This window comes from Scyliorhinus canicula, chromosome 19, assembly GCF_902713615.1.
Source record: "Scyliorhinus canicula chromosome 19, sScyCan1.1, whole genome shotgun sequence".
NCBI lineage: Eukaryota > Metazoa > Chordata > Chondrichthyes > Carcharhiniformes > Scyliorhinidae > Scyliorhinus > Scyliorhinus canicula.
In genome coordinates this window covers 4522554-4549467 of record NC_052164.1, presented here as the reverse complement: position 1 = coordinate 4549467, position 26914 = coordinate 4522554, and the positions used below count along the sequence as shown (strand labels likewise).

The 26914-nt window shown below is 48.8% G+C and overlaps 1 protein-coding gene across 3 annotated transcripts in view; it reads left to right on the top strand.

Moving 5' to 3' along the window:
- The window catches only part of LOC119954415 (src kinase-associated phosphoprotein 1-like), a 511846-nt gene that overhangs the window by 378417 nt on the left and 106515 nt on the right, over window positions 1–26914 (top strand). For all 3 annotated transcript variants that reach the window (XM_038779618.1, XM_038779616.1, XM_038779617.1), the window contains one exon: window positions 21959–22018. In XM_038779618.1, the coding sequence (XP_038635546.1) occupies window positions 21959–22018 (60 nt within the window). The remainder of the gene's footprint in view (window positions 1–21958; window positions 22019–26914) is intronic.

Genomic DNA, 26914 nt, shown 5'->3' with positions numbered 1-26914 from the left:
CACGACCTCCTCAGCATCGCGGATGCTCCAAAGTGAGTCCATCCGCAGCTCCAGAGCCGTCAAGCGGTCTAACAGGAGCTGCAACTGAACACACTTCTTGCACGTGAAGGAGCCAGGGACAGTGGACGTGTCCCTGAGCTCCCACATCGCACACGAGGAGCATGACACGGGTCTGGGATCTCCTGCCATGTCTTAAACCCTTGGTAAACTTAAACAACTAGAATTTCAAAATAAAAATAAATAAATTAGACAATGAAAAGAAAAAGAGAGACTACTTATCAGTCACTTACCAGGGTTAAAGAGCACCTCCTCACACTCTGCACCGAATGACCTCACTGCACCAAATTACCAAGTTTAAATCTCTCACTCTGTATGAGTATGAGTTTTGGGCACTTCAATCTCGTTCTCACAAGTGAGAACAAGGACAGCATCCCTCAGTTTGCAACTCTTCAGTGAAATGTCCCCCGAGACCAAGTAGTCAATACCTGGGCTCCAGCTCCGAGCCAGCACCTGGTGACTCTGAGGTGAAACTGTAGGGCCACTTCTGATTCATAAAAAGCCTTCACTTGGAATAAATGCCCAGCATTTTACAAGGAAAGTGTAATCACTGTTGTAAGGTAGAAAATGCGGCACCCTGTTTGTGCACAGCAAGATCCCTCATCAGCAACCTGATCCTGATCAGCTCATCTGTTTATTGATGGAGTTTTCCAGGATGGGGGGGGGGGCACCCCAGTGGGGGTGGGGGTGGGGGAGGCGACCCCCTGCTCTTCTTCGAAATAGCACCATGGGGCATTTTCCATCCAGTGGGGGGGGGGGGGGCAAACCGGGGCCTTACTTTAAGACAACAGGGCAGCAACACCTCAGCCCAACCACCGCCCTCCCGGTGCCCACTGACTGCCCAGCCGTTAAACCCACCGTGAGTACATCCAAGGAATAAGAACAAATTGTTGGCAAACTGTCTGAAACTTGGAGCCAAAGCACATGTCAGTCACCAAAATCTGAAATTAAAAAGTGATAATCCCATCGCTCCAGGGGCAGTTACCGGATGATACATGGAATGTTAAATGGGTAGTTGTTAAACTTTCAACTCCCAGGAGGATAGGAAATGAGTTTGGGTGAACAGAAATAAAGAACCCAGGGCGGCACGGTGGCGCAGTGGTTGGCACCGCTGCCTCACGGCGCCGAGGACCCGGGTTCGAATCCCGGCCCTGGGTCACTGTGTGGAGTTTACACATTCTCCCCGTGTTTGTGTGGGTCTCGCCCCCACAACCCGAAGATGTGCAGGGTAGGTCACGCTAAATTGCCCTTTAATTGGAAAAAAAATAATCGGGTACTCTAAATTAAGAAAAATTAAAAATAAAGAACCCAAACTATGTTCAATCCATAACAAAAAGCGAAAATGCTGGAAAATCTCAGCAGACCTGAAGAGTGAAAATAGAGAAAATGCCCAAACAGGTTTGAAACATTAACTTGATTCTCCCTCTCCACAGATGCTGCCAGACCTGCTGAGCACTTTTTCTCTTTGCTTCAGGTTCTAGCGCTGGCTGTATTTTGCTTTTCTATTCAATCCATGTCCTGTTTCCTCCACATCCTATTAACTGACCATTTGAGGTGCAGATTCTAGTTTAAACAAAAACATGTTGTGTGTGAGCTGACACCTCCCAGCAGCAATGCACCGGGAGACTTCTGGTTGGTTTGACGAGACTGAACTGTTTGAGAACACTAATTGTACAAGGGAAGCGGTGTTTTGGTAATCTATTAATATTGCCAACAAAGATTCTCCTGGGGGAAAAGATTGTTGAGCACTCCAGGGCAGGTGACAATTCAAGGCAGGTGGCAAGTCCAGATCTCAATAAGGCTCCGAATGTTATTTTCTTTGATATATCTGATTATGAAAAAAATCTGTTTACAAACAGGAACCATAAGAATAATCAACTTAAATAGTGTAACTTGGGGGGCACCAGCAGTCTGCTCCAATGCCTTGGTCCTGGCATTGTCAGTGCTATAGTGCAATGAAGGTATCTAACTTTGGACCCAATAATGAAGACACTTCAATGTGGTACACGTCACTGTAAAGCTGAATATTTTGGATCTCACTTTGATAATGCACTGGGTGTATTGCCTGGGTCGCCATCTACGGCCTTAGATGAGCTCTGGGATTCCCGGTCTTAGGGTTCTCTTCTCCCGCAGTCAGCGCACTCCCGTCATGGCTTTCCCGGGAGTGTGGGACAGCTTTAATGGGAAATCCCATTTCCAAGCAGCGATGGTCGAGAATCCCGCCAACAGCGAGCGGAGCATCACCGAGAAACGCCCTCTGGGTGAATCCCCCCCAGGGTGTCAGTAACCATTGATTCCCTGAGTAAAGTCTCGTGTGATATGTGATTGTTTCGTTTTCCATTGCTCTTGACTCTGCAAGGAGTAGACACAACACGCTCCTCCTGCGCATCCTCGATTTCCATTGGTCCACCATCGGCAGCCATGCCTTCTGCTATCTGGATCCTCACATTCCTTCCCTAAAACGTTCTGAGTCTTTCTCCTTTAAGGTGTTCCTTAAAACAAACCTCTTTTACCGAGAATTTGGTCACCTTTCCTAAGGTTCCAAAATGTGCTTTGATAGCTTATGGCTGATGGCTCTCATGAAGCTGTTTGGGATGCTTTCACTGTATTAAAGGCGCTATATTAATGTAAGTTGGTATTGTTGCCTGTGCTATTGCTGACTCACATGGACTCGCCCATAGACTTGACCGTTCAGGCGAGCTGGGGTGGAGCTACTGTTCCATTCCCCTATTCCCAACGTGCTGCCCACCACCAATCCACCCACAACCGCTTTTTTGAAAGTATTTTTATTCAAAGCATTTTCAGTTTTATACAGAAAATAAAGAAACATAACATCAGTAAACAACCTTTGCAAACTTCACAAGTAACCAATCCCCTCCCTCCCCCCACTCACTACTCTTTAAAGATGTCGATGAACAATCTCCACCTCGAGAAGAATCCCTCAGCAGTGCCTCTGATCGCCAACGTTACCTTCTCCAGGTGCAGAATCTCCGCCAAGTCGCTCATCCACACCTCCGAGTCCCGCCACCCAAACAATATCGACCTCTGGGCTATCAGGGAGGAAAAGGCCCAACACATCCCCGCCTGCACTCCCGTATCCTCCAAAACTAATATTGCCACCCATGGCCTTGGAGCCTCCTTCACCCCCAGAATATCTGACATCGTTCCCACAAAGATGGGAACGGCCTCCCAAAACTTTGGGCATGCCCGAAAGATGTGGACATGATTCGCCGGTCCCCTTGCATCTCGCCCGCACCTATCCTCAACCCCTGGGGGAAACCGACTCATCTTTGACACCGCCATGTGCGCCCTATGCACCACCTTGAACTGGATGAGACGCAGTTTCGCACACGAGGAGGACGCGTTTACCCTCCACAGGCCCCACTCCAAAGCCCTACCCAGCTACTCCCCCATTTCCGTTTTATTTCCTCCGCCGAAGACCCCCGTTCACCATCAACTCCCCATATATGTCCGAGATCCTTCACCTCCCCAATCTCGTCCTCAGACAGAATTTTATCCTGCAGCTCCGGGGTGGTAACTTCAGAAACGTAACCAACCCCTTCCTAACTAAGTACCTAACGTGTAGATACCGAAACCCGTTCCCCCTCGGGAACTGGAACTCCTCCTGTAACTCTCCCAACTCTGCAAACATCCCTCCCCACAAACAGGCCCCTAAAGTATTCTATCTCTGCCCTCTTCCACGCCCTAAACGTGGAATCGAGGCCTGCTGGAGCGAACCTGTGATTGCCACAGATCAGCGGCCACAGTGATATCCCAGCATTGATACCCATACCCTTCGGGCTGATACCACCACCAGGCTCGTGGAGTACCTGGTCGGTGAGAATGGAAGGGATGCCAATGAAAGTGCCCTTAAACCCATCCCTCTACACAAGGATTCCTCTCTCCACCCCCACACCAAACTCTCTCCCACTGCCCACTTCAACGTTCACCACCCAGTAATAATTCAGCAAGTTCAGCAACGCCAATCCTTCCACACCTTCAATCCCTCTGCAAGAACCACCCCCCTGACCAAGATACCTTACCCACGCATCTAAACTCCGAGATCATCCTATTAACTCGACTGAAAAAAGATTTTGCACAAAAATTGGGAGATGTTGGAAGACAAACAGGAAATTTAGCAGCACTGTCATCTTAACTGTCTGGACCATTCCAGCCAACAGCAGCAGCTAAACACCCCACCTCTTAAAATCCTCTTTCACCCCCTCCACCAGATTCACCCAAATTCAGATTGCGCAATTGGAACCCAATATGCACCACTCGTACCCCCAAATATCGGAAGCTCGCCCCGATCAGCCGAAACGGTAACTTGTCCAAATCCTTCCCCCTCACCTGCACATTGACCAGGAATACCTCACTCTTTCCCATGTTGAGTTTGTACCCTGAGAATGAGCTAAACTCCCCCAATGTCCCCATGATCCTATCTAAGCTTTCCACTGGGTTTGTACTATACAGCAAAACGTTATCTGCATATAGGGAGACCCGGTGCTCCATCCCCCCACCCCCCTCACAATACTCCTCCACCCCCCCCCCAAGGCTCTAAGTGTGATCGCCAGAGGCTCAAACGCTAAAGTCAAAAGCAACGGAGATAGTGGGCACCCCTGTCTCGCTCCCCGATGCAGACTAAAATACCCGAGCTCACATTGTTCGTATGAACACTCGCCATGGGGGCTCTATACAATAACCAAATCTACAAGCCCTTGCCCAAACCCAAACCCATCCCAACACCTCAAACACACCCACTCAACGGTCAAACGCTTTCTCCACAACCACAGAGGCTATCATCGTTTCCTGTCCCTCCGGAACATCATAATCAGCCTTTTAATATTCAGCTGACAGCTGCCACCCTGTCATGAATCCCGTTTGGTCCTCGCCTATCACCCCCCCGGCATACAGTCCTGTATACACGTTACCAACGTCTTCGCCAGCAACTTCGCATCCGCGTTCAGTAACGCTATCAGGCAGTACAAGCAACATTCCTCCGGATCCCTGTCCTTTTTTAAAAAGCAAAATTGAGGCCTGGGAAAACGTGGACGCCACTCTACCCTCATTGTACATCTCTGCTCGCCAGGGGTCCCAACTACATGACAAACATTGTGTGGAACTCTGCCAGGAACCTGTCTGGATCCTGTATCAGGCTGCCTTGGCACTATTGAACCCAGCACACCGCTTGGCCAGATCTGCTCCCAAATCCTGGTAAAGACGCTCGCATAAGCTTCCCAGGTACAGTCTCTCATTTCCTTCGCCCAGCGTAGAATCTTCTCCTTGTCTGAATGGCGGTGTAGCCACACAATGATTGCCCTTGGCATCTCTTCCGCTTTCAGCCTCCTCCTCAGCAACCTTTGTGCCCAATGCACTTAAGGAGGCGTCAAAGACCCCCCACCCCCCCCCCCCCCCCCCCCACCACCAGCTTCTCCAACATTCGAATCACATATTTCATGGCCTACATACCCTCGATTCCCTGAACCAGCTCCAAAATCCTGAGATTCTGCCTCCTCCAACGATCCACCAAGTCGTCCAGCTTCTCCGGTAACTTCTTCTCACCCTCCACCATCATCAGTGCTTCAGCGTCCAATGAGGCCAAACTGTCCTCGTCATCAGCCACCGACTCCTCCACGCATTCTGCGCCTCCAGCCTCTGCTCCACTCAGTCTAGTGCATACTGAATCAGCTCTGCCACCTTAGCCAAGCCTCCCTCCTCTGTTGCTGGAACTTGGCTGTTATAAACTACAGGAGCTGCTCCGTCGACCACTTTGGAGGCAGTGATGCCACAGGGCCCTCCGCCATCTTTCCCTCTGTCGCTCCTCGGGAGTCCTCCTAGTCTGACTGTTGCCCTTTACACGGTGCTGTCCTCATTTGGTCGGGCTCAGGCATTCCTTGCCGGGGGAGACTGACCAGCTCTTCCTGTTCCTTCATTCTCCACCTGCGTAACACCCCATAAAACGGGCGAAAAGGACCAGAGAAAGCACCTCGGGCAAGAGCCACCGATTGTGCGACCACTCGCTCCTTTTTTTTAATAAGCATCTTATTGAGGTATTTTTGGTATTATAACAACAACACAATAAACAATGTACGTGAAACTATAAACATAGTGCAAAAGCTGTCTCCCTCCCTGACAGGTCCCACCTTTATTCACTCCCTACTCTAAGCTAAACTAACCCCCCCCCCCCCCCCCCCCTTCTGCTGACGATTGATTTTCTGCGGAGAAGTCTGATGTGTTAGGCAGGTTGGTTTGACGTTGACTGCAACTGGATGCAGGGAAGCTAGAAACAGACGTCTGACACAGGAGATGATCCAACACTGTTTTATTTAACTATAAACGGCTGTACATGTTGAGCTGTGGGTTGACACTCTACTAATCCTACTGACGACCACTTACTGGCTTGACCAGACTTACTAGCTACCGCATGGCGATAGTGCTGACTGGCTTGTGCACCCTGACTGTCTCAGTAGCTGGGTCCTGAGAGAGGGAGAGTCTTAATGCCCTGTGGGCTTGATAGTGGTGGTGTCCTGTCTGGTGATTGGTTGTTCTGTGTTGTGTTCTCATTGGTCACCCTGTGTGTCAATCACTGCCTGTCTGCCTCTCATTATATACATGAGTGGATATTATGACAAAGTCGACGAACGGCTGCCACCTCCGGGCGAACCCTAACACTGACCCTCTCAAGGCGAACTTGATTTTCTCCAAACAGAGAATGCTAGCCATGTCCGATAGCCAGGTCTCCGACTTCGGGGGCTTTGAGTCCCTCCAGGCTAATAGTATCCGTCTCCGGGCTACCAGGGAAGCAAAGGCCAGAATGTCTGCCTCTTTCTCCTCCTGGATTCCCGGGTCTTCCGACACCCCAAAAATCGCCACCTCTGGACTCGGGGCCACCCTTGTTTTTAACACCGTGGACATGACATCTGCAAACCCCTGCCAGAATCCCCTAAGCTTCGGGCATGCCCAGAACATATGGGCATGGTTCATTGGTCCTCCCGCACACCTTGCGCACCGGTCTTCCACCCCAAAGAATCTGCTCATCCGGGCCACTGTCATGTGAGCCCGATGAACGACCTTGAATTGTATCAGGCTGAGCCTGGCACATGTTGCGGACGCGTTGACTCTACTCAACGCGTCTGTCCATAGACCATCCTCTATCTCTCCTCCCAGCTCCTCCTCCCACTTGCGCTTCAGCTCTTCAGACTGCGTCTCCTCTGACCCCATAAGTTCATAGACCATAGAACATACAGCGCAGAAGGAGGCCATTCGGCCCATCGAGTCTGCACCGACCCATTTAAGCCCTCACTTCCACCCTATCCCCGTTACCCAATAACCCCTCCTAACCATTTTTTTTGTCACAAAGGGCAATTTATAATGGCCAATCCACCTAACCTGCACATCTTTGGACTGTGGGAGGAAACCGGAGCACCCGGAGGAAACCCACGCAGACACGGGGAGAACATGCAGACTCCGCACAGACAGTGACCCAGCGGGGAATCGAACCTGGGACCTTGGCGCTGTGAAGCCACAGTGCTATCCACTTGTCCTACCGTGCTGCCCTGTTCCTTGTAAATGTCCTGCTCCCTTCTCCTGCTCCCTTCTCCTACCCACCCTCTGGAAACTACCCTGTCCTGAATCCCCCTCAGCGGTAGGAGCGGGAAGGTTGACGCCTGTTTACGTAGGAAGTCCAGCACCTGCAGATACCTGAATTTGTTTCCACTCGCCAACCCAAACTTCTCCTCCAGCGCCCTCATACGCGGAAAGCTCCCCTCTATAAACATATCCCCCATCCTCTCAATCCCTGCTCTCCGCCATATCCGGAACTCCCCATCCATACATCCCGGGACAAACCGGTGATTATTACAGTTTGGGGACAAGACCGATGCTCCCTCTGTTCCTCCATGTCTCCTCCATTGCCCCCAGACTCTTACGGGGCTGGTGGAGTACCGTGCCGGCCGGAACGGCAGAGGCGCAGTTACCAATGCCCCCAAACTGGTGCCCTTGCATGAAGCCGCCTCCATACACACCCATGCCGACCCCTCCCCCACCACCCACTTCCTGATCATGGCTATATTCGCCGCCCAGTAACAGTTATGAAATTTTGGCAGCACCAGCCCACCCTCTCCCCGACTCCGCTTAAGCATTACCTTCCTTACCCGCGTGGTCTTGCCCGCCCAAACAAAGCCAGAGATCACTTTGTTGACCCGTTTAAAAAAGGACCGCAGAATAAAGATGGGGAGACATTGAAACATGAACAGGAATCTCGTGAGGACCGTCATCTTCACCGTCTGCGCCCTCCCAGCTAATGACGACGGGAGCGCGTCCCATCTCCAAAAATCATCCTTCATTTGGTCCACTAGCCGGGCCAGATTTAATTTATGCAGCCGGTCCCATTCCCGCGCCACTCGAATGCCGAGGTACCTAAAGCTTCCCCCTAATAATCTAAACGGCAGCTCCCCCAATCACCTCTCCTGTCCCCTCGCCTGGATCGCAAACATCTCACTTTTCCCCATATTTAGCTTATACCCCGAAAACCGGCCAAATTCCCCTAGAATCCTCATGATTTCTTCCATCCCCTCCATTGGGTCCGATACATACAGAAGCAGGTCATCTGCATAGAGCGAGACTCTGTGCTCCACCCCCCCCCCCCCCCCCCCTTCCGGACCAGCCCCTTCCAGCCCCTTGAGGCTCTCAGAGCAATTGCCAAAGGCTCTATTGCTGGCGTGAGAGGGGGCATCCCTGTCTCGTCCCCGGGTGCAGTCCTAAATAGTCCAATGTTGTCCTATTCATCCGTACACTTTCCACAGGAGCCCGATACAGCAACCTGACCCAGTCAATAAAGCCCCGGCCAAATCCGAACCGTCCCAATACCTCCCACAGACAATCCCATTCTACCCGATCAAAAGCCTTTTCTGCATCCATTACGATCACTACCTCCACCTCCCTACCTTCCGGGGGCATCATGATCACGTTTAACAACCTGCCTACATTGGCCACCAACTGCCTACCCTTAACAAACCCCATCTGGTCCTCCCCAATAATGTCCGGAACACAATCCTCAATCCTGGAGGACAACATTTTGGCCAGCAGTTTGGCGTCCACATTCAATCGGGATATCGGCCTGTAGGACCCACACAGCTCCGGGTTTTTGTCCTGCTTCAGAATCAGCGAAATCGTAGCCTGTGACATCATCTGGGGCAGCACCCCTCTTTCCCTTGCCTCATTGAACATCCTCAACAACACTGGCCCCAATATCCCAGAGAACGTTTTATCAAACTCACTGGGTACCCTTCCGGCCCCGGGGCTTTACCCGCCTGCATGGCCTTCAGACCCTCCACTATCTTCCAACCCGATCGGGGCCCCCAGCCCTTCTACCAGCTCCCCGTCCACCTTTGGGGAAATTCAGCCCCTACCCTACCCCCCCCCCCCCCCCCCCCCCCCCCAAAGAAATGCCTCATCCCCTCCGGCCCCATTGTGGGTTCCGACCTGTACAGCCTACTGTAGAAATCCCTAAACGCCTTATTCACCCCTGCTGAATCTCCAACCAGGTTCCCATCTCCGTCATTTACATTCCCTATCTCCCTGGCTACCTCCCTCTTTCTAAGTTGCTGTGCAAGCATTCTGCTGGCCTTCTCTCCATACTCATAGATCATCCCTCTCGCCTTTCTCAGCTGCTCCACCGCCCTCCCTGTGGATAACAAGCCAAACTCCGCCTGTAGCCTCCGCCGTTCCCTTAAAAGCCCTGCCTCTGTGGTCTCAGCATACCTCCTATCAATCTGTAATATCTCCTTTACCAGTTGGTCCGTCTCTGCCCTGTCCACCTTCTCCCTATGGGCCCGATTCAAGATCAGCTCCCCTCTGACCACCGCCTTCAGTGCTTCCCAGACCATCGCTGCTGAAATTTCCCCCGTGTCGTTGACCTGCAGGTAGTTCTGAATACATTTCCTCAGCCGCTCGCACACCCCTTCGTCAGCCAAAAGTCCCACATCGAACCTCCAGTGCGGGCGCTGGTTACCTGCAGGTCAACCCAGTGCGGAGCATGGTCTGAGATTGTGATCACCGAGTACCCCGTGTCCACCACCCCTGCCAGTAAGGCCCTGCTCAAAATAAAGAAATCGATCCGGGAGTAAACTTTATGCACATGTGAGTAGAAGGAGAACTCCTTCATCCTCGGCTGCCCAAATCTCCATGGATCCACCCCCCCATCTGCTCCATGAACCCTTTTAGTTCCTTTTCCATTGCTGGCACTCTGGCCGTTTAAGCTTGACCAGTCCAAGCCAGGGTCAATAACTGTGTTGAAGTCCCCTCCCATGACCAACCTGTGGGAGTCCAGGTCCGGTATCTTCCCCAGCATCGTCTTTATAAACCCTAGCATCGTCTTTATGAACTCCACATCATCCCAATTTGGCGCATTCACATTTACTAATACCACCTGCACCCCCTCCAGTTTCCCACTGACCATAATGTACCGACCTCCCACATCCAAAACTATTCTACCCACCTCAAACACCACCCGCTTATTGATCAGGGTCGCGACCCCTCTAGTCTTCGAGTCCAGTCCCGAGTGAAAGACCTGACTGACCCAGCCTTTCCTCAATCTAATCTGGTCAGATACTCTGAGGTGCGTCTCCTGCAACATTACCATGTCCACCTTCAGTCCCCTAAGATGCATGAACACACGTGCCCTCTTGACCGGCCCATTTAACCCTCGAACATTCCAGGTGATCAGCCTAGTTGGGGGGCTCATTTCCCCACCCCACCCCCCACCCCCACCCCCGCTCATACAAACATACTCCAACATCAAACAATCCCCACACAATTGCCCGACAGAAAAACACCAAAATCTAAACAAGCACACCTCCATCCCCCAACAGTGCAAATGAAAACCTTAACTCACTCAGCTCTGCCACTGGTCCCAAATCAATACAGTTGGCATTACAAACAGCTTCCACAAAACGAAAAACGAGAAACGTTTCTTTAAAGAACAGAGAAACAAAAAGAAAAAAAAACATGAACGTTGCAGCAAAGTTCAAAAGTTCTCAATCCACCACCAGTCCTTTCCTTTTCATGAAGTCCAGCACATCCTCGGACGACTCAAAATAAAAATGCTGTTCCTCGTACGTGACCCAGAGACGGGCCGGATACAACAGTCCGATCTTTACCTTTTTCTTAAAAAGGATCGACCTAATCTGGTTGAAGCCTGCTCTTCCCCTGGCCACCTCCACACTCAGGTCTTGGTAAACCCGCAGGATACTATTGTCCCACTTACAGTTCCGTGTCTGCTTGGCCCACTGTAGCGTGCGCTCCATATCCAAGTACCTGTGGAATCTCACCACCATTGCCCTCGGTGGGGTCTCCCATTCACGGCTTCCTCGCGAGTGTCCTGTGAGCCCTGTCCACCTCCAAGGGTCGGGAGAATGCCCCGTCCCCCAGTAGCTTCTCAAACATATCTGCGATGTATGCCCCAGCGTCTGCTCCTTCGGACCCCTCCAGGAGCCCAGCGATTCTCAAGATCTGCCGGCGGGACCTATTCTCTCGGTCCTCCACCTTCTCCGGGAGCTTCTTCTGCTGGTCTCTCAGCATCCCCACATCCAACTCCACCGCAGTTTGATGTTCCTCCTGCTCAGCCAGCGCCTTCTCCACCTTCTGGATCGCCCGATCTTGGGCGCCCAATCTAAGCTCCAGGCGCTCAATTGACTCTTTTATCAGGTCCAAGCAGTCCCGTTTCTGCTTCGCAAAGCCTTCCTGAATAACTTGCATCAGCTGCTCCGTTGACCGCTAGATCGACAAACCAGAAGTCCGGTCCTCCGCCATGCTGTCTCCCCCATGCTGTCTCCCCCATGCTGTCTCCCCCATGCTGTCTCCCCCATGCTGTCTCCGCCATGCTGTCTCCCCCATGCTGTCTCCCCCATGCTGTCTCCCCCATGCTGTCTCCCCCATGCTGTCTCCCCCATGCTGTCTCCCCCATGCTGTCTCCCCCATGCTGTCTCCGCCATGCTGTCTCCCACAGCAGCTTCAGCCCAAGCCTTCTCTGACTTTCTGTTTCTGCCTTTACCAGCACTTCTAGTCCTTCTCTCCATGGACCGATGTGGGAATTTAGTGCACAATTGCCTTTGTCTTCAGTTTGACAGTTCAAGTCCGGTAGAAAATCGGGGGAAAGGTCCAAAAGTCCGACCCGAGCGAGAGCCACCAAATATGCGACTTACTCCTTCATAGCCGCCACCGGAAGTCCGACCACTCACTCGGCCGCCATGGGAGGTTCCCCACCCACAACGTCTTTATCATAATTAAGCCTTGCTCCCCGCCTCTCCTTAACAACAATATGAAGGGTCACCTATTGGAAATACAAAGTGCAATGCAAAATATTTACCTCCCAAAGAACTCAGTGTTTCTCTCTTAACTTTTACCAAAATAAAAAGAGAGCTTGCCTTGTTGGCAAATGTAAGGAACTCAAGGACAAGTTGGAATATCACTTACAAAGAAAATGAGAGATTTTTGCTGAATCATCATTGGCAGGCACACGGATTGCTGGAAATCTAGCACTTAGCGAGGGCTGTGGTAAGATTAACTTTCACTTATTGAGAGGCAGACCCAGGAGAGTACATGAGTTATAGGAGAGGTAATACGATGGAAGTTTCTATCATTCCCAACATGAGACGAGCAGGTGCCTTTGTTGAAACCAGTGTCTTTCTTTTCATATTTATCTTTGTTGATGTGACCCTGTAAAAGTCACTGCCCTGTCTATTGCCTGCTGAGCTGGCCAGTTCTGTGTGGTTTTTTTCCTGGTGATATATATAGAGGTTGCTCACAGGCCTTTATTCAATGATTAGAAATGTCACCACTGTGTCCTGATGACCTGATGCTGCAATTTGTCACAAAGTAAAAGTTCTTAGTAACAGAAAAAGGTTATTAGATCCAACGGCCTGTCCCTCCTTGATAAATCTCAACCCCACCTTCTCACCAATGTGGCGCAACTTTGTTTAATGCATTTGTATAAAGTTGCTGTATTTGCTACTTTAGTGCAGATGTTAAAAACAATTATTTTAATTCTGCTGTTAAAATAGAGCACCCACAAATTTCACTCAAACATATTAGTTGTTGGCACACTGATGATGCAGAATGTATTTTCTGGGTTCCTATGGGCAGCACGGTAGCATTGTGGTTCACAGCGCCAGGGTCCCGGGTTCGATTCCCCGCTGGGTGTCTGTGCGGAGTCTGCACGTTCTCCCCGTGTGGGCTTCCTCCGGGTGCTCCGGTTTCCTCCCACAGTGCAAACACGTGCAGGTTAGGTGGATTGGCCATGATAAATTGCCCTTAGTGTCCAAGGTTAGGAGGGGTTATTGGGTTACAGGGATAGGGTGGAAGTGAGGGCTTAAGTGGGTCGGTGCAGACTCGATGGGCCAAATGGCCTCCTTCTGCACTGGATGTTCAATGTTCTATGCACCTCAAATTTCCTCCTCTCCAGAAATGCAGCTTTCCTCGTCAAGGCTGTCAGCTTGATTCGAATAGTGGCAGCCTGGGCTCTGGATTCAAGGGTTGTGAGTTCAAGCCTCATGGCCGCCTGTCTTCTCAGCCAACTTCGGTGTGCTACAGAGTAGGTGCTGCATTTTGGAGGTTCCATCCATGCACTCAAGACTCAGGTGAAGAGTCTTGCGTTAAGACTCAGGTGAGGAGTATGATGGAACACTCACCTGCAACACTATAGCTGCAGCAGCACACGAGAAGCTCGGCACCATCCAGAATTGAGCAGTTCTCTGGCTTACCTACATTGGTTCCCGATCAGGAACGGTCTCGATGTTAAAATCCTCATTTTGATTTGCAAATTCCTTCAAAGCCTCACCCTTTTCCTGTCTCTGTGACCTTCTTTATTCTTACCACCAATTGACTGAAATCTCTGCGGTCCTGAAATTTCGACCTGTCATGTATCCCTGATTTTAATCACTCTTCCATTCGCTGCCTGGGAAAACATCGCACAATCCCTCTCCTTTTAAGACACTTCTTACAACCCACCTTCTTAGTCAAATTTCTGGTCCCCCGTCCAGGTATCTCTTCAGGTGGCTTTGGTATTTCCTGTGAAACCTTTTATTACATTAAAGGTGTTACATAAATGAAAGTTGTCTTTGTTGCTGCACCTGCTGTTGGACACGTCTAGAAAGAGTGAGCAGATGTGGAACCCTAGGCTGATCACAATTCAGCGCTGAAGGAATTTCTGGTGATAAACAATTGAGTGGGCTAGACAGACAGACAAAACTGCTGACGAATTGAACAAACAGTCTTTATAAGTTCTGAAGGAGGTTTGCAGACCAGTGTGACTCTACCAAACCTAGTGAAGCATATGGCAGCTCACCAATCATTGACCAAACTTCAATCCCGCAAAGGTGACATGAGCATTTTGACAATCTGCTAGATGATCCTTCCAGCATCAGCGTTGATGCTGTGGCAAAATTGATAAATCAACCTGTCCTTCCAATTGTGGATGGTAGAGGAAATTATGAAGGCTGTCAGGATGAGGGAGAATGGAAAGGCTCCTGATGGAATGTCAACAAGAGGGTTATAGATATCGCCACCATGGGCTAACTGGATGGCTTAATTCACTGGTTAGTAAATGTGGAAAGTTTAGGTCCTTAACAGTCAGTGTTATCCTACAAAATGGAAATGGATGCCAAATGGCCAGTAAGTATTTTGGGATCCTCTGATCCATTGCCCAGAGGATTCAGTAAGTATTTCCTAGACCCAGAAACTCAGAGCTATCATCAATACGGTTTTTTTCACCTGACAAATGTAGTTGACGGCTGCTGTTGACTGGACCAAAGTCCTTGTCAAGAGCAGAGGCCCTGGATTGTGGAAATGGTTTTTCAAATGTCGATATACTGTAAAGTTTGTTCATGTGGGTTTGGGCAGCTGCCTGTTTGAATGCTCGCGAGAGGGAGCACCGTTGGTGTTCTTTTGGACAAGATCTCTGGAACTTTTCAAAAGGAAGAGGTAATGAGGAATTGTAGGTTTCCAGCAAAGGACTTGCAGGATTGGCTGAATAACTGCTCCATCAGGAATTAGATATTGTAACAATGACAGTGATCAGAAAGTGGAACCTTGGCTGATTTTACGCTTGCGAGCCCAGGGAACTCAACCCCATTGCACTGAAAGGGTGTTTGTAGAATTAAAAATTCGATTCAGAAAGCGGATTGGACAATACTCAAAAAGGAAAGATTTGAAGGGCAATGTGGAGAAAGCAGGGGGAGTAGAAATTAGATTAATGAAGAGCTGAGATAGGGGCGAGAGGTTGAATAGCCTCCTGAACTGTATAATTCTATGAAAGTGATAGCTTACACTGAAGTGGTAAAATCTGCCATGATAATATATCAGTGTGTTTAGTGGTACAAACAGCTTTAGGATAGCAACATACCTCAGTCAGTTGATGACTGCATCAAAATATTTACCACCCCCTCGAGATATGTGCCATTGAATTATGCAATATGTCAGGTGTGGAATGTAGCAGATCAGGGTTGAGTAATGTTAAGAGTGATATCCTGTGGTTCTTTCGCTCAATTACCAAGAGGCTGTTGAGACCTTTTTGGGGTTTACTCTTGAATGTTTTGTCTCCCGTTATCTAGCGATCGGTGACACTTTCCAACAGCACCTCTGTCCCGTCAGAATGTTGCAAGATACTTCAATCACTAGTGACCTGCAGCAGCTGGTTCTGACCAGAACATCTGCAACAAGTAACAAGATGAATGACTGGTTAATCTGTCTGCTTTTGTGGTGTTGATTGAGGGAGGAATCTTGGACAGGAAACCGCCCTGCTCTTCTTCCAACTGCACTTGTGATGGTTAACGTGAACCAAGGTGAGCAGCTCAAGCCTCAGCTGGTCTGCCTCATCTGCAGGATAACCCAACAATGCAGCTCTCCCTCAGTAATGCACCATAGTCTTAGCCCCAACCAAGTGATTAACTCCTGATATGGTGGCTGTTGCTCGAGCTGCCTGGTCCGTAAGCCCTGGAATTTCCTCTCAACTATGCAATCTCTTATCTCCTTTTCCCTGCAGACACTCCTTAAATCCAGCCTCTTTGGCCAACTTTTACATTCCTTTTTGTGAATGGGTGTCGAGTTTTGTTTGCAAATGCTCTGTGCAGCACTGAGTGTGGGGTTTACGATGGGGATCAGGAGCGAGGCAGCTGAAGGCGTGGCCACCAAATGGAGGAGTGATAAAAATCAGGAATGCGCAAGAGGCCAGGATATGGAGAAAGGCAGAGATTTCAGGAGGGTTGTAGGGCGAGAGAAACTTACAAAGATAGGGAGGGAGCAAGGCCATAGAGGAATTTGGAAACCAGAATGAGAATTTTAAATGACCCAGCTCAGAGTTTGAAAGATACTGAAAGTAATTTTCACTTTGGGCAGTCGATTGACTTTTAGGCATTAAACTCACTGCCCGATCTTCCTTTCTCAGGGGCTTCAGTGTGGATGGGCAACATATTTATTGGAAGATTGTTCTGTGCTGTACTGTTCTATGTTCTATTGTGATGACAGGTGTCCTCTCTGTGCCCACACACAATATGAAAACTACCTTTACTAAACAGAAAAGCTACCTGGCAACATAAATGACAAAGTAAGAAGTCTGACAACACCAGGTTAAAGTCCAACATGTTTGTTTCAAACACTAGCTTTCGGAGCACTGCTCCATCCATCAGGTGAATGAATAGGTATGAGCAGTGCTCTGAAAGCTAGTGTTTGAAACAAACCTGTTGGACTTTAACCTGGTGTTGGAAGACTTCTTACTGAGCTCACCCCAGTCCAACGCCGGCATCTCCACATCATAAATGACAAAGACCACACAGCCTGGGTATATTATGGAATCGGGGTCAGAAAGCATTGTCATCAGTGTTGTTCGATCTGCCACTTAACTGCAGTATTTTAAAAAGGCACTGGAAAAGGTGGTAAATATATTTACAAGGATATTGCCGGAATTGAGAGTTATAACCACCGGGAAAGATTGAACAAGCTGAGGCTATTTTCTCTGTAAGGAGGAGGCTGAGGTGTGACGTGATTAAGATCTTACGACGGCTATTAAGAAGGTGCTTCCACCTGAGGGGCAGACCAGAACTACTGGTCATTATTAGAAGGTCCTCACCAATAACCTCACTCAGGGGTTCAGGAGAAACCTCTTTATATAGCGAGTGGACAGAAATTGGAACGTCCTACCATGTGGCGTATTTGAGGTAAATGGGATTGATGGATTTAAGGGGAAACTAGATAAGCATGTGAAGGAGAAAGGAATAGAAGGATATGATGGTTAATTGAAGAGACGTGGGAGACTCTTGGGCGGCAAATATAGCCATGATTAGGAAGTGGGTGGGGGTCGGTGTGGGAGTGAGGCAGAAGCGGCATCATGTAAGGGCACGAGTTTAGGGGCATGGGTAACGGTGCCTCTGCCGTTCCCGCCGGCACGGTACTCCACCAGCCCCGTGGTGGTGGCGGCCCTGAGAGTCTGGGGGTAATGGAGGAAGCATGTGGGAGCAGAGGGAGCATTGGTCTGGTCTCCAATCTGCAATAATCATTGGTTTGCCCCGGGAAGGCTGGATGGAGGGTTTCAGAGATGGCAAGGCGCAGGGATCGAGATGATGGGAGATTTGATCATACAAGGTTGCTTTTCTAGCCTGAGGGAGTTGGAGGAGAAATTTGAATTGACAGGAGGGAATGAGTTTAGGTACCTGCAGGTGCGGGACTTCCTACACAGGCAGGTCTCAATCTTCCCGCTCCTACCACCAAGGGGGATACAGGACAGGGTAGTTTCTAGAGTGTGGGTGGGAGAGGGGATGGTTTCGGACATCAATAAAGAACTTATGGGGTCAGAGGAAACGCAGACCGAGGAGCTGAAACACAAATGAGTTAGGAGGAGAGATAGAGGATGGTTTCTGGGCGGATGCGTTGAGTAGAGTAAACGCTTCCACATCATGTGCCAGGCTCAGCCTGATACAATTTAAGGTCGTTCACCGGGCCCACATGACAGTGGCCCGGACGAGCAGGTTCTTTGGGGTAGAAGACAGGTGTACAAGGTGTGCAGGAGGGCCAGCGAACTATATTCATATGTTCTGGGCATGCTCGAAGCTTAGGGGATTCTGGCAGGGGTTTGCGGATGTCATGTCCAAGGTGTTAAAAACAAGTGTGGCACCGAGTCCAGAGGTGGCGATTTCCGAAGTGTGGGAGGATCCGGGAGTGCAGGAGGAGAAAGAGGCAGACGTTCTGGCCTTTCCCTCCCTGGTAGACGGATAATGTCAGCAGAGAGGGGGGGAGGGGGAGTTTAGCTTAGATTAGTGTGAGAGAGGAAGACGGCCTTCATATTTATATTTGTATGTACACTGTTTCTTCTGTTGTTGTTACAAAATCACAAATATCTCAATAAAATGTTTTATTAAAAAAAAAGAAGAGGTGTAGGAGTGGCTCATCTGGAGCATAAACACCGGTACAGAACATTCATATTGAATGGCCTGTTTGAGTGCGGTAAATGCTGTCATTCTATGTCAATTGAGACATCTCCCTCCTAACGAAAGATATGAGAGCTGATTTTAGGGTGAACATCCATAATTCCCGGGTAGGGAACTCCAAAAATTCACAACTGTGCGAGTGAAGAGATTTCCTCTGACTGACTGCTGATCCTGAGATGGTGACTCACGAGGGAGTTCGACTAAATTACATGGCCAGGCGAAAAGAAACATGGAAACGAGAGGGAGGCCATTCAGCCCCTCGAGCCTACTCCACCATGAATTAGATCATGGCTGACCTCTATCTGAACCCCATCTATCCACTTTAGTTCTGTTACCCTTCATACCCTCCCCTAACATAAATCTATCAATCTGAGTTTTGACATCTTCAATGGATCCTCAACCTCAAACAATGCTTTGGAAGAACGAGTTCCAGATTTCTCCTCCCCTTTATGTGAAGAAGTGCTTCCTGACATCACTCCTTACGGCCGAGCTCTAACTTTATTTTATACCTCCTCGTTGTGGACTCCCTCCACCAGAGGAAGTAGTTTATCTCTATCCAGCCTATCCAATACTTTCATTATCTGAAAGATCAGGTTTAGTTTCTTTTGCTTGATTGGGAATCCAGGTTAGATCTGTAGCACCATTGAAGTGATCGTCAAGAGTGGAAAAGCTGTGTCAGTGGGACAGACAAAGTGACTGTGGGTCACATGGGCAGTCACAGCCCGAGCACAACGAGCATTCATTTGCCCAGATTTATTCAAAGTCAATTCTAATCGGGTTATATACGTTCACAAGCATCTCCAGTCCAAAGCCTGATTCGTTTTAAAGAGATGTGCTTTAAAGCCTTGCACTCCCCTGGGTCTACCCTCCGACTGACTCAACTGAGTTCAGATCAAATTTATAAATAAGCACAGAACCTTGAGCTGATTTGAATTGATTTCCATTTGAAAGAAACACAGGGTGTAGAAGACTGGAGGTATATGAAGTAATAAAAAAAATGCTTGAAGGTAAAAAAAGGATTTTGTTTCTGGATTTTTAAGACCTCACTAATGAGTTTCCTTCTGGCCAAAATGTTCCTGTAATAAAACTGCAAGGCTCCCACATTTTACATTTCAAAAGACGGTGTTATTGGAAATTCTACTTCAAAAATACTCCCCTGACCAGCCTCCTAATTTGCATCCCAATTAAACTTCAGCCCATCTAAAGTTCTGCTGCCCGTTATTTAACTCGCATCAAGTCCATCTCACCCATTATCCCTGTGCTTTCTAACCTGCACAGGCTCCTAGTCCAGCACCATCTCGATTTTCACATTCTCATGGCTGATAGTTTTCACTTTGTCACATGCACACTGTTGACTGTAACTTCCTCCAGCTCTCCGAGATCACGGCATTTCTCCAATTGTGTAACGCTGGTTTTAAATGCTCCACAGCTGGTGGCCATACCTTCAGCAGCCTGCACCCTCAGCTCTGGAATCCCTTAACCTCTCTGCCTCTCTCTGTCCTCCTTCAAGACACTCTGTAAAATCTATCGTTTTGATCAAATCTTTGATCACCTAATTTTGCCTTCCGTGTCTGGGTTAACTGCTGTGTCAAGCCACACAGTACCCAAGATGGGAAACCTGTCCACTTCTCAATGGGGAATACATCTTTGACTTTTTGACGAGGGTTAAAACATGCGTTACAGATTGGCTGTCTTATTAAAAAAACTCCCAATTTTATTCCTGTTGAAAATTAGTGGAGATTAGATTAGTCAAGGTGTGGAAATCAACAATTTCTACACCAATCAGTAATCTGGAAAGCCATCGAGTATGTTTTACCAACAGGTGTTGTTCCTGTATGGAACAAATAGTAATGTCACGGCAAACCCCTCTACCCACAGGCGTGAGCAAGTTAGTGGCAATATTAAGAAAGCACCCCAAAGGATTTAGTACAAGTGATTTGTTGGGGAAGTCCTAAATTAGAGGATCAGAAATGCAAGATAGTTATTAAGTCCAGTCAGGAATTTAGGCGAAACCTATTTACCCAGAGAGTGTTAAGAATGTGCAATTTACTACTACAAGGAGTAACTGATGAAAATATCATAGATGCATTTAAGGGGAAGATGGATAAATGCTTGAGAAAATACATGTGCTGATAGGGCGAAGGGAGGAGCATAGCATAAACATTAGCATCGAGCAGATAGGCCATTGGCTTGTTTCTGTGTTGTATGTGTATGCAATTCTAGTTAATATTGTGTTCATACAGAAATATCTCTACATCTCTTGTGTGTATCTCTGTTATTTAATGCATCATCCCAGGTCAGGATTCACTCAAACTGCGAGGCCTTTCCCAGTTGACATTACAGTGGGAAGCAGGTGCTGTATCATAGAGGTTAGACTGTTTACGTTGCTGATTCCCCCACCTCGCTCAAGCTACAGCTTCAGTTGGAGATTAAGTAGCAAGAGAGGCAAATTCAGCAGCTGATGGGATTGTCTCGTCAGCTGGTTTTGGCATTGGGCTGGGAGCAGCACAGTTGGCCATTACAGTTGTCTGCATTTGGTGAAGAGGATTGATCGGCACCTCAGCCACCACCTTAAACATTCACTTCCTCAGCCACCAATGCACTGTGGCAGCTGTGTACACCAACTACAAGATTCACTGCAGAAACTCACCAAGGCTCCTTCAACAGCACTTTCCAAACCTGTGACTTCTACCATCTAGAAGGACAAGGGCAGCAGGTGCATGGGGGACACCACCATCTGCAAGTCCCCCTCCAAACCACACACCACCCTGACTTGGAAATGTATTGGTGTTCCTTTATTGTCGCTACATCAATATCCCAGAACTCCCTCCTTGATGCACTTACATCACATGGACTGCAGTGATTCAAGAAAGTAGCCCACTAGAACCTTCTAAAGGGCAATTGGGGTGAGCAATAAATGCAGGCCTTGTCCGTGATGCCAGCATCCTGTAAATGATTAAATAATTTTCTGTTTTAAAAGGTCTGAGGAGACCAAATGATCAGAGGGATCTACACCAGAAAATAGGGCAGCATGGTAGCATGGTGGTTAGCATAAATGCTTCACAGCTCCAGGGTCCCAGGTTCGGTTCCCGGCTGGATCACTGTCTGTGCGGAGTCTGCACGTCCTCCCTGTGTGTGCGTGGGTTTCCTCCGGGTGCTCCGGTTTCCTCCCACAGTCCAAAGATGTGCGGGTTAGGTGGATTGGCCATGCTAAATTGCCCGTAGTGTCCTAAAAAGTAAGGTTAAGGGGGGGGGGAGGTTGTTGGGTTACGGGTATAGGGTGGATACGTGGGTTTGAGTAGGGTGATCATGGCTCGGCACAACATCGAGGGCCGAAGGGCCTGTTCTGTGCTGTACTGTTCTATCTATCTATCTATCTAAAATACATTGTGAATAAATAAATCATTTGATGTTCTTTCTTTCAGAGGATGACTTCCCCCCACCCATACCACCTGAGGAAGAGAGCGATGGTACGCTGTCCCCAGGTAATGCTATCTAGAAGTTGGAGAATCCAGGTTCTGCATCAAAATTCCCTTTTCCAAATGTGAAAATCTATAAGTTTAGTGACTGTTTTTTGTTCCGGCTATGCAATATCAGTTCCCCCCACCCTCCACCCCATTTTAAACTTGATGTCCCCTCTCTCCATGAGGTGCCAAAGTCACCCAGTGCATTGAGTGTTAACTGTAGCTCATGCGATGGCTCAATTGTCGGGTACACTGCCTGGAATGAAACTTAAGCCACTTGGACCTTTAAATGTAGCCACTCCTGTATCTCCATCAGCTAATCAATGGAGTAGTATTGATGGATGTTTGAGTTTATTTGTTCCCCTTTCCTTCCCCCATTCCTCACCCCCATGTTGGACTGTGAAAATAAGAACATTTAAAGGACATGTCATGAAATAGAGCCATTTGGCCCGTTTAATTTCTTCCCACGAGCTGTGTACGTTTTCCCATATCCAACACCCTGTCCACCTGTTTTACCCTCTAGGGAAGTGTACTGTAGAAACATTCCTTAATTGTTCAAGGATATCAGGCAAGATTCCAATCATTCAACCTCACATTGTCAGGGTTCAGGTCCACTGTCCTGCTCTCCAAATGCTGCTCCTACCAGTCAGGTCACTCAGCATCGGAGCACCACTGTGTATATCTAACCCTGTAACCAATATTCCTGTTCACAGCTGGACCCTTAACCATGCATTCAATCCTTGTGCTGAAGGAGAAGGTGAAATTAGTTTTGATGTTCTCAATTTGCTGACTGGCAATGCAGATGACGGAGACACAGAAGTAACTGACTATTAGAGACCAGGACAAAGTCATGAGGCCAGATGCAGCAAATCTGTGGAATCTAAAGAACTTACTGAGGGTTGGAGAGCGATCCTCTTTCAGGCCAATTGACAACCAATCCATGGGTGGATTGGGGCACACTTAGATCTCCAACTCGCTGACTGTTAATGAAGTCTGAGCAGATCAAACACTGCAAGCTTGTCAAGCTCACATTCCAATGGATCCGAAACTCAGACCAAGGAGTCGGGAGTGAGTGACTGACGGTCCAGAGAAATAACCACGAGGAAAGACTGAACTGGCTGGGCTCTTTTTTCTAAAAAGAGGGTTGACCTTTAAGCTGTCCTTAATATTATGACAGGGTTTTGTTGGACATAAAGATGAATGTTTCCATTTGTGGAGGGGACCAAAATTTGAGGCAAGATTGTTACTGAGAAATCCACAACGAATTGAAGAGGAACTTCTTTAGCGAGCGAGTGAATTTGATTATGGAAATGGCTACCATGAGGAATAGTTGAGGCAACTAGCCGAGATGTATTTCAGGGGGACTGGATAAGTATGTGAACTATGATGGTCTCCCATAATGAATACAAGAATAAGGAGTAGGCCATTCAGCCCCTTGAGCCTACTCCACCATTGCATTAGATCAGGACTGATCAGATTGTGTCCTCATCGCCACTTTCCTGCCTGCTGCCATAACCCTCGACTCCCTCACTGATCGAAAATCTATCCAACCCAGCCTCGAACATATTCACTGACCCAGCCCCCACTGTTCTCTGAGGAAGAGAATTTCACAGAACAATAATCCTTTGAGAGAAAAATATTCTTCTCATTGCAGTTTTAAATGGGATCCTCTTTTACCAAATTTTTAAACTGTGTTCCCTGGTTCTAAACTTTGCAGCAAGGGGAAACATCCTCTCAGCTTCCTGGTCAGGTCCCCTCAGGATCTTATCGCCGGGATTCTCCGTTCCGGGGACTAAGTCCCCACACCGGCAGGAAAACCGGCACCAACAACACCGGCATCAACAAGCCCCTGGGTGAGAACGGCCCCCGACCAGCGTGGCTTAAACCCTGCCCCCACCCGAAAACCGGCGCCGGAGAATATGCCGGCGGGGGCTCGGAGAATCCCGCCCATATGTTTCAATCAGATCACCTCTCATTCTTCTAAACTCTCGTGGGTAAAGGCCCAACCTACTCAATCTTTCCTCATAAGATAAACCCTTCATCCCAGGAATTAGTGGAGTGAACCTTCTCTGAACTGCCCATAATGCAATTATATCCTTTCTTAAATAAAGAGACCACAGTACTCCAGAAGTGGTCTCACTAACGTCTTAGATAACAGAAGTCTAACTTTCTTACATTTATATTTACAATAATCACCACCATTCCATTGCCTTCCTGATCACTTGCTGCATCTGCATACCAATATTTTGTGATTCCTCTCCCATGACACCCAGATCTCTCTATACTGTAGAGTTCTGCAATCTTCCTCCATTCAAGTAACATGCTGCTTTACTATTCACCTGCCAGAGTGAACATTTTCTGACATTAAGGGCGCGACTTTACAGCCACACTACGCCCAGTGTGGGCGGGATCACTTTTTAGCAAATCTGCATTTTAAAACGAGACAGCTAGTCTCACTTTAATATGCAGATTCCCGAGGAACCCGAGGCGTGGGATCTTTCTCCTCCGCCTCAGAGACCACGGGCAAGCGCCGTTCTTGGGAGGTTTCTTTGCGAATTCTACAATGAAGACAGACTCAAAATACCTGATGAACACTTATACCATTTCCATTCTTCAAGGTAGAAACAGAGGCAGTCATGATAAAGATAAACATTCTGATTGGTGTTCCCCACAGGTCTGCCGTGGGACCTCAACTTTGCACCACATTTATTAATCTAAAGAAAAAATTTAAGAGTACCCAATTATTGTTTTTTCCGATTAAGAGGCAATTTAGCCTGGCCAATCCACCTAGCCTACATGTCTATGAGTTGTGGGGGTGAAACCCACGCAGACATGGGGAGAATGTGCAAACTCCACACGGACAGTGACCCAGGGCTGGGATTCGAACCCAGGTCCTCAGCGCCGCAGCCCCAGTGCTAACCATTGCCCCACCGTGCCGCCCTTTCCACAATATTTATTCATGCTGGGAATAAAGGAACAATGTGTGCATCAAAGTTTGCAGATTACAGTAAGTTAGGAGGCACAATAAGACATATACTTGGGATTTACGAAAAGACATAGATAAAGTGGGTAAAAATGTGACAGGTAAAGTTCAATGTGGGGTCATGTTATATTGTTCAATTGGGTTCCAAGAAAAACAAGACATATATTTTCTAATGGATGAAAGACTAGGAACATTGAAGGAGCAATGGGGCATGAGAATCGAGGTATATCATTTCTTTCTGTTGTGGTATGTGGGCATTGCTGTCAAGGCGAACTATTTTTTTTTTTTTTTTTTTTTTTTTTTTTTTTTTTATTTTTTTTATTGGAATTTTTTGCAGAAAATATAACAAAAAGTATAGCAAAAAGCAGTAATATGCAACTAACAGCCCCATAACACCCACAATTCCCCCCATACCGTAACCTCACATGTATCACATTCCCCCACCCCCCCCCCCAAACAAGAGAACTTAACCATAAATTAAAATTAGATAAATCAAATTTAAATAAAATAAGCTAACATAATCAACGCCCCCCCCCCCCCACCCACCCCCCACCCACCCCCCCCCCCCCCCCCCCCCCCCCCGGGTTGCTGCTGCTACTGTCCCAGTACCCTATCGTTGAGCCAGAAAGTCGAGGAAAGGTTGCCACCGTTTAAAGAACCCTTGCACCGATCCTCTCAGGGCGAATTTAACCTTCTCAAGCTTAATAAAGCCCGCCATGTCATTGATCCAGGTCTCCACGCTTGGGGGCCTCGCGTCCTTCCACTGTAGCAAAATCCTTCGCCGGGCTACTAGGGACGCAAAGGCCAGCACACCGGCCTCTTTCGCCTCCTGCACTCCCGGCTCTACCCCAACCCCAAAGATCGCGAGTCCCCATCCTGGCTTGACCCTGGATCCCACCACCCTTGACACCGTCCTCGCCACCCCCTTCCAGAACTCCTCCAATGCCGGGCATGCCCAGAACATATGGGCATGGTTCGCTGGACTCCCCGAGCACCTGGCACACCTATCTTCACCCCCAAAGAACCTATTCATCCTCGTCCCAGTCATGTGGGCCCTATGCAGCACCTTGAATTGGATGAGGTTAAGCCGCGCACACGAGGAGGAAGAATTTACCCTCTCCAGGGCATCAGCCCATGTCCCGTCTTCGATCTGTTCCCCCAGTTCCCCCTCCCACTTCGTTTTCAGCTCCTCTACTGACGCCTCTTCCTTCTCCTGCATAAGCTTGTAGATATCGGATATCTTCCCCTCCCCGACCCAGACCCCCGAGAGCACCCTGTCACTCACCCCCTTCGCGGGGAGCGCAGGGAATCCCTCCACCTGCCGTCTAGCAAATGCCTTTACCTGCAGATATCTAAACATGTTTCCCGGCGGGAGCCCAAATTTCTCTTCCAACTCCCCCAGGCTCGCAAACCTTCCGTCGATAAACAGGTCCTTCAGCTGTCTAATGCCCGCTCTATACCATCCCCGAAATCCCCCATCCATGTTCCCCGGGACGAACCTATGGTTCCCCCTTAACGGAGCCTCCATCGAGCCCCCCACTTCTCCCCTATGTCGCCTCCACTGCCCCCAAATCTTGAGGGTAGCCGCCACCACCGGACTCGTGGTATACCTCGTGGGAGGGAGCGGCCACGGCGCCGTTACCAGGGCCCCCAGGCTTGTATCCCCACAGGACGCTCTCTCCATCCGTTTCCATGCTGCCCCCTCCCCCTCCATCACCCACTTACGCACCATCGACACGTTGGCCGCCCAGTAATATCCCGAGAGGTTGGGCAACGCCAGCCCCCCCCCATCCCTACTCCGCTCCAAGAAGACCCTCTTCACCCTTGGGGTGCCATGCGCCCAAACAAATCCCATTCAAGGCGAACTATTGTTGCCCATTCCTAATTGCCCTTAAACTGAGTGGTTTACTGGGACATTTCAGTGGGCAGTTAAG